At 38.2% G+C, this 8,670-nt stretch overlaps 1 protein-coding gene across 1 annotated transcript in view; it reads left to right on the top strand.

Moving 5' to 3' along the window:
- Positions 1 to 7,219, top strand: part of LOC119617653 — a 14,630-nt gene extending 7,411 nt beyond the window's left edge. Inside the window, exons 2-3 of the mRNA XM_037979332.1 lie at positions 3,891 to 4,031; positions 6,541 to 7,219. Coding sequence (XP_037835260.1) covers positions 3,891 to 4,031; positions 6,541 to 6,728 — 329 coding nt within the window. The 3' untranslated portion in view covers positions 6,729 to 7,219. The remainder of the gene's footprint in view (positions 1 to 3,890; positions 4,032 to 6,540) is intronic.
- The last annotated feature ends 1,451 nt before the right edge of the window (positions 7,220 to 8,670 follow it).

The raw sequence follows: 8,670 nt of genomic DNA, 5'->3' as shown, positions 1-8,670 counted from the left end.
CAGCTGATTGCAGGATTGGTACCCGAGACTCACCCTGTCCTCTTTCCTTCCAGATCCAACCACGGCACGCGCACTGTACATAGACTCCACCTTGTAAATAAAAACACTTACCTTCAGCTGTTGTCTCCGTGTCTGGTTTTGGTCTCGCTCACTGGACACTTTACCCTGCGCCCATGTCAGCTGGACCCACTCATAAGTCCCCCAATCAACACTTTATTTTTTTTTTACCATTTTTTTTTTGATTCCTCTCTCCCTTCCTCTTTCTCTTTGAAGTATCATGGTTGAAACAGATTCTAAATAAAAAAACAGGTCACTCCTTGAAGGAATGCCTATCTCCAGCCACCTTTTATTGTAGTTTTAGATTAAGACCATCTTATGTTGAGAATTAATGCCGTTAAACCCATTTTGGTCAAACCTTGAAAATAACATTATGTGCCATCTTATGCAAAATTGCCATTTATTGCATGATCTGTTAGTAATGAATGATGCATTGTGAATGACTGTCAACTTTTACCACAACAAATTTGACCACATTTTTTTTTTTAACTGACTGAGCTATAGCCATTTTTGTGCAGGCTAATGTCAATTAGCCAATTATGTTTGTTTTACTCTGAAAGCTCATCAGTTACAGATGTATAGCCAATAATTACTTCTTAACAGTTTTATCGTAATTCATCCAGTGGTTCATGAGATATTTTGCTAACAGACAAACAGGATCGACAACATTGGGTTAATGCAAATGTTTTAAGTGAAGATGTAGAGTAGAATGACTCTCAGCTACTACCACACCAGATTTAAGTTTGATATATGTAAAAATGGCTGCATTATAGCCATTTTATGTTTGCCATGATTAGATGACTATAGCGGACATCTTGAATTGGGTTGGGTCCAAAAGTTAATCAATCCTTGAAATCATTCTGTTAATTTCTTTCTAAAAGTTTCATTCAAATCTGTTCACTGGTTCATGAGACATTTTGCTAACAAACCAACAGAGTTGATTGCAGTAGTTACTGGCAAAGTTTCACACACAGATCTCATGTGATCAGTTAGCAGTCAGTTTACCACCACACTAAATTTCAGCTCAATACCTGTAAAATTGACAGAGTTATAGCCATTTTTGTGTTTGCTAAGATCGCTTTGCTGTGGCAGCCGTAATAAGTCGGGTTGAGCCCAAAAGGTGATCAGTTGTAGATGTCAACCCAATGATTACTTTCTGAGAGTTTCAATAAAGTCTATTAAATATTTCATGAAATATGTTGCTAATGATACAGACAAACAAATACACACACACACACACACACTGCAAAAACAATTTAGCTTCACTCTAGCCTTTGGTAGCAGATGACAATGGAAGGCCTGCACAGTGGTACAGGTGGTTAGCACTGCTGTCTCACAGCAAGAGGGCTGCAGGTTTGACTCTAGTCTGGGAGCTTTCCGTGTGGAGTTTGCATGTTTTCCGCATGGATGTGTGGATTTTCTTCCCACTGACTAATAATATGCATGTAAGGTTAGGTGGCAACTCTAAATTGTCAGAAGGCAGGAGTGGTTGTCTGTCTCTATGTGGCCCTGTGATGGACTAGTAACCTGTTCAGGCTGTACCCCCACCTCTCGCCCAATGACCCCTGGAGGAGGGCATCAGCTAAGCGCAGCTCTGAACAGGAACAAGCAGGAAAGTAAAATGGATAGAACAGATTCCTTTCTTTTTTTCTCTCTTTCGTAGCTTAGTATGGCCCAGTTTCCATCCAGGTTGAACACTTTTAATGACTTATCTGCATGCAAGCATGTAAAATTATTTTTCCTGGAGCATTTTTCTGGCTCTCTGGAAACCCTTTGCTTTGCACCAAAAAAAAAAAAAAAAAGCGGCTTGAACTTACTGTGACATTTCTTTCACACATGCTCGTGTCTTCACTGACCTTTTTGTATCCCTGATACTTTGCTCTTTATATTTTCTACTAGCTGTACTGTGTTTACTTGCTATATCAGTTTATATAATAATTTGGCTCTGACATTGTAAGAAAAGGAAAAAAAAAAACAAGTTCAGCTTTCCTTTCCCTTTCTTAGTAATTGTCTTGTTTTTTATAAAATGTACACAGCACAGACTTGTACCCTCACTATAACCGGATGAGTTTTGAGATCATTTGCATGTACTCAACTCTAATAATGAACAAAAGCAGATTTAGGTCACAGCAGATTCAAAGTTAATCAACATTTTTATGCATACTGAGAGAGGAGCCATCGTAGGCTCATAATAAATTGCGCCGTACCAAGGGAGCGGACTGTCTCACTAATGTAGCCTCATTATGTTGACAAATGCTCATAGCAGGCAGCTTCTCAATGTTTCATGAATGCTGTGTATTTCGGCATACAATGACAATGGGTAAATCAGGCTATTTGCTTAACGTAATTGACCATTACAGTGTTTTACTTTTTAAAATTTCCACAACCATTATTTTACAAATGAAAGAAATACTGTATTATTTATGAGAGCTTTTCCAATCAGTGGAATATGACACATTCCCTGCAGGCTGCCATGTGCTCTGTGCCCCTGCAAGGCTTTACATCGATTCCAGCAGATTTCTAAAGTGATTTTTATAAGAGCATTTGCCTGGGATTAGTTTGCTCCTGAAAGCTCCATCAGAGCTTTTGGTGGGCTATTTAACAGAGCAGAGGCGGCGAGAGGCTGCCGCCTGCTTCCTGTGCTCACACTGAGTCCAATGAGCTGCAACAGATAAAGAGGGCGGATTGGTTTCAGCCAAAGCTGATCTTGCATCTTATATGGGTGTGTAGGCCTTTGGAGGACGAGCACAGGTGTGTGAGCAGGCTGAACTCTCGGACAATCTCTTTAAGCTTTGAAGGATTAGCTCTGGTTAGGCTTCAACGTATACTTTCTTAAAGGAGTTAAACATCTGAGGAGTAAGACAACAGGGAAAAAATTAGAGTAAGAAGATTCTTTGGAGTATTTTATTTGTATAAAAGAGTAGGCTTTACTTTCATTGTGTTGTGATCAAATTAGCAATATTATTCTAATAGCACAGTGAGTTCTATTAGAATAGTTGAAAAAGCAAAGTCAAATGGATAAAAGATAAGCAAATTTTGGTTCTTGCTTTTTGCACTAATTTTTGCCTCTTATAGTGTGTTGGTTGGTAAAATAATTTCTAAAATAGTGATGACCACCAGCTTTTCATTTATTTTAAAGGGCCCAGCAACACAAACAATAAAGTTGCGTATAGCAGAATATATTTACTCAAACTCCTCCCTGCTGGGTCAGTACTGACTGGACTGTAGCCCATTGTGGTAGTTTTCCCATAAACAGGACATCAGACCCGTTTTGGTCTAAAAATGGGAAATCTAGACCCAAAAAGCAGATGACACACAAAGAGATGCTCTCAGTCTGGAAACCTAAACAGGACAGGAGCAGGAAGAAAAAAGGCTATTCTTTTTTTAATTACACAGAAAAAAATGAAGAAATGCTAGATATAATTCCTATACTTGGAAAAGCATTAGAAAAACAGGAATTCTGAAATACCTAAACTTAAAAACACTAAAATAATAAACAAAGAAGATAGTTCAGAGAAGGTGCAGAGAAGGTCAATCAAATCGAACACAATTACTGAATAATCCAGTTATTGAACACAAATTGCACACATAATCATTGAGAAATGTTATTTAAATACTAAAATAAAATGGATAAGTAACTCTTTGTTGCTTCAAAATTTCTGGCATTTTCCCATTGTGTGGAAATATTTAAATCACATAATACATGCATGGCCAGTCCAGGTTATTCTTTTCAATAATGAGTTCAAATCTTTATTCGTAATAAATTAGTGACTTCTTGATTGCTAATGATTATAGAGTCTCTGATCGTTCCAGTCTCTGTTTCATTCTTGCAGTTCAAGGACTACAGTGCTATGGCTGCAACATCATCCAGGGCCAGAGGTACGTGGACGTGGGCTGCTCCAACCCCGAGGTCATCACCTGCACCCACTCACACAAGGGCTTCAAACACCGTTTCTGCATCAAGACAGAGAGCAGTGAGTGAACTCTTCTCATCAGCTTCGAACTCAGCGAGCAGACATTCTTGTGTATGACGCTTATTTAGAGAATATTCTGGGGTTGCTATATTTTGATAAATGCACTCTGGCAAGCCACCAGATGCTGGCTTGGTCAATTTTAATCATGTTCCAAGTAAATGCTTCTTGTCTGGCAGATGTGAATATTTTGTTTTCACACAGTTATGTAAAACTGAGCAAATCATTGTAAGTCTTTCAGTGTTTGATGTTAAGTCAAATGGAAGATACAGACATTTAAAACAATGTGTTGATAGACAAGTGATATATAGGTTATTTTAAAATATTGCAATGTGGGAGTTACAGAATCGACTTCTGATATAGGCCTACTTTTACCATGAAGTTCATATTTCGAACTGAGTTCTAATCATTTAATCAGTTGTATCTTAAGTTACGTTGTAGATGTAATTTGAATGATTACTTTGTTAAAATACATAAAGTGGTTTACAACCAACTGATTAGGTATATAAGACTGTTTAGCTGGGGGGGCAGTGGGGTGGTCAGCAAATTTTTAAGGGGGGCCATTGAACCCCCTTCGGCCCCCCCTCTTAGTGATGCCCCTGCCATGAGAGCAGGGGTCATCCAGCTGTTTCTCTGCCTGACATGTGAAGAATCTGTTCACGTCGAAAGGGCTGATGAGGCACCTCCTTCCATCTGCGTAGAGAAACAGCAAACATCAACAAGATCTGCCTGCCATGCACAGCGAGACAAGCTCAAAATATTGTTGCAATGTCTTGGTTGTAATCTGTGTTCAGTCAGCCTGTTAATCTTCATGTGACCAAATCAAACACATGCTGGCGAAGTTCCAGGGGAGCCGTGCAGTTCTGGTCTCCCTTTGTCCACAAGACATCTGTCCCAACAACTCTGGGGTCCTTCTATTCTTAAACAGCATCCTTTACTTTTTAATTTTCTATTTATTTATTTATTTTACTGGAAAAATTGTCAAAAACACAAAGGATTATTGCATCACAACTATTTGTTTAGAATGTTCACATTGCAGTCACAGAGGACAGGATGCTTTTATTACAGCTCTAACTTCTCAAAGAAACCATCAAAAAAGCATGTCTTGGGGATCATTTCAAAAATCTGACAGGCTTTTTGTACTTGAGCTGCATCTTTCATGAGACAAGATTGCTGTGTGTTCAGCGTGGTTTTGGATTAATGACAGCCAGATCTGCGTCTGCAGATGCCAAGTTCTCATTTGGCTTTTATGGGATTCTATAAGTGACCAGCGATGATCTGTGGAGAGGAAAACATCATCAGTAATTTCCTGAAAATTGCTCGTAAGAACTGCATTAAAATGAAATTTAAATGATACTTAAATGAACTTCTTGATGAACCTAATGGTTGATCAGTTAATGTGAGTGCAACAAAAATAAAAAAGTTAATGTGTCATAATGTTAATGATTCTTTGTATTTATAGTGTTCTCTAGTTTTATAGTTAAAGGCCTAGCATTTCTTGAAGAAAGGCATTTTGCCCGCTGCCTTTTATGCCAGAGATTTACCCTGAGATCACCTTATGTTAAAAAAATAATGAAGTGGTAGCTGTTTTGATTAAACCTTGCAAATAAGCACAATCTTGTGCAATATTGCGACATGTTTTAGCAGTAAGAGTATATGTTGTGAATGAATCTGAGCTACTACCACACCAAATTGTAGCTCAAAATCTTTAAAATTGACTGAATTATAGCCATTTTTATTTTAGTTCATTCTGATCAGCTATGGCAGTCGTCTTGAAGTGTATCGACCCCAAAAGTGAATCAGTTGTAGATTTCCATTCGATGATTATTTCCTGAAAGTTTCATTCCATGTCTGTTTTGCTAACAGACAGACTGTCTTGAGTCTAAATAGTTAACGGCAAAATTTAAAGCAAAGATCTTGTGCAATCCGTTAGCCTTCGAAATATGGGTGGGGGATCAGTCTCAGCTACTACCACACCAGAGTTTTGCTCATTATGTGTACAATTGGTTGTTTTATAACAATTTTTGTGTTTTCTTTGTTCAGACGGTTGTGCAAGCCCTCTTAAATTGGGTTTGCTCCAAATATTAATTAGTTGTACATGTACATCCAATGATTATTTCTCAAAAGTTTCACTAAAATCCATCCAGTGGTCAACAAGATAATCTACTAACAGACAGGCAAATTAACACACAGACATGAATAAAAGCATCAATCACTTTTGCCTTTGGCCGGGATTGTTAACAACATCAGCAGCGTGTATGTGTGCTATTCTGTACAGAATGACAAGTGCAATAAAGCTTTTCTCCCTTTAAGGAGCACAAAATGCCCTGCTTGCTAAAGGGCTGCCTTCTCTTTCATGTGTGTTCCCAAGATTTGTAAATGTCCACCTCATTATCCACTCGGTGCTTAGTTGTGCTGTTTTCTTTTTCCTGCTGAGGCAAACACCAGCTCATCACTCTTATGTGCCTGACTGACTGACTGACTGTCTCCCCCTGACTCTCTGTCCCTTCAGCGGCCCTGGGGATCGTCCTGACCAGCGGCTGCGCTACGTCCAGACACTGCCAGCAACAGGAGCTGCCAGGGGTGCGAATCCACTGCTGTGACTCTGACCTGTGTAACAGCACCCCCATCTGGCATCCAACAACACTCCACTACATCTGTGCACTGCTCAGCCTCCTGCTGTTAAGGATGTGGTTGTGATCGGAGGAAAGCATCACTGGACTCAGCCCATAGCTGCTCATTCTGCCGGCTGAACGAGCGTCAGTGTGGTGAAGCACCGTGAAGTAGGTTCTGTCACATTGTTGCTATGGAGTAAATAACACCGTGGGTACGTTTGAGCAAAAATATGATGTATAATACACCCATCAGAGAATTTACTATACCCATCCACAAATGTAGCTTCAAATATTGAAATTTTACTGAACATTTGTGCTAGAATCTGTTGAGTAAACATTAAAATAAAGAGCAAATGTGTTTATTTCAGCTCCATGAAGTCTTAGATCTACTTTTATGGGAGGAGGAGCGTCTCTTTTCTGTGTTCAGGAGTTTGGTATCTCATTCAAGATCTGGCGTGTTCGGTTTGCGCTTTTAAAATTACGAGAGGTTTTACTTTTCAAAATGAAAAAAAAAAACGCAGGCCAGCCGTGGGATAACACAGTGCATGTAATTCTTCTACAAAACGTTCTTCTGTAAAAGCATGTAATGTTGTGAAATATTTCAATAAATGTTTCATATTTTTCAAAAGAGAACCGACTTGACTGTTTTTATTTTTTGTTGTCGTTTTGTCTCGTCATGCTGTGACTTTAACACAATAGCCACACAGTTCAAAATGAGTCACATGTTTAATGTTTAATCAGAGAGGCAGAACTTTCTTGAATATATTGAATTTTACATGAAATAGACTAATATGATGCACCTACTTGCATTCACCAGGGGACATTTATACAGTTCCATTAAAAAGCATATTAATAATTTTAGTCACATTATGTTTGGTTTATGACAAATACAAAATGAAAAGTAAAATCTGCAAAGTAGTAGTAGTAACATTTTGAGACATTTAAAAAATACATTTTTATGTATTATGCTTCTGTGTAAATAAGTATGTCAAACATTATAAGTTGCTATATTTAAATGATTATTAAGGATCTATTCAGTTCAGTTTATTTATATTGTGCCAACTCGCAATAAGTCATCCAAGGGTGCTTTGCAACAGAAATAACAGATCCAGATTTTGATTTAATTACAGCCAGGTCAATTTATTTACTATTCACTTACATACAGTGGATTATAAAATGCCAATTAGTAAATGTTATCTGTCTAAGGAAGCCACTAGATTGCATTAAATCTTCAATTCTCCCATCCTGAGCAGCATATTGGTGACAGTGGAAAGGAACGACTCCCTTTTAACAGGAAGAAACCTCCAGCAGAACCATGGCGAGCGGACATCTGCCTCGAGTGGCTGGCGTTTGAGAGGACAGGAAAGACACACAGAAGGATTGGTCCAGATGTTTCTGTAGGAAGACAGAGAACAGAATGTTAGTGACAGCAACATTTAAAAATACAAACATAAGAGTAGAGAAAGACAGCATCAGAGTGAGGAAATGTAGTCTGTCCTCCAGCAGTCTAAGCCTATACCAGCATACAGTAGCTAAAGGCTACGTCAGGAAACCCAAACCAACAGGGAAAGTCTTAAATCTAGTTTTAAAAGTAAATAGGGTGTCAGCCTCATGGACAGAAAGTTGAAGTTGTCTGATAGCTGAACTCTCAGACCTTTTTAAGCTGCTGAGAAATGCTTAACTTATAATATCAAATATTTGGTGAAATTCTTTACCGACTTCTCGTAGCAAGGTGATTAAAAAACAAAAAATGGACTTTTTTAAAAATTCTGACAACATTTCACTTCTCATTCAAGGAGCTTCCTTGATTCTAAATTTAAATCTAAATTTTGGTTTTGTTTCACACGAAGTTCCCTACAAAATAGACCTGAATTTATTGGAATTAATGTGTTGAGTTACATCAAAATTAGACACCACAGATATTATATTGTATCCCCTCAAATATGTAGATTTTGTTTCCTGAAACAATTCAGGAAGAAGAATTGTATTGTTAGTCCAGAGAAGAAACTTTAAAAACATTGTGGTGC

This window comes from Kryptolebias marmoratus, linkage group LG14, assembly GCF_001649575.2.
Source record: "Kryptolebias marmoratus isolate JLee-2015 linkage group LG14, ASM164957v2, whole genome shotgun sequence".
NCBI lineage: Eukaryota > Metazoa > Chordata > Actinopteri > Cyprinodontiformes > Rivulidae > Kryptolebias > Kryptolebias marmoratus.
This window is presented reverse-complemented; position numbering and strand designations above follow the sequence as displayed.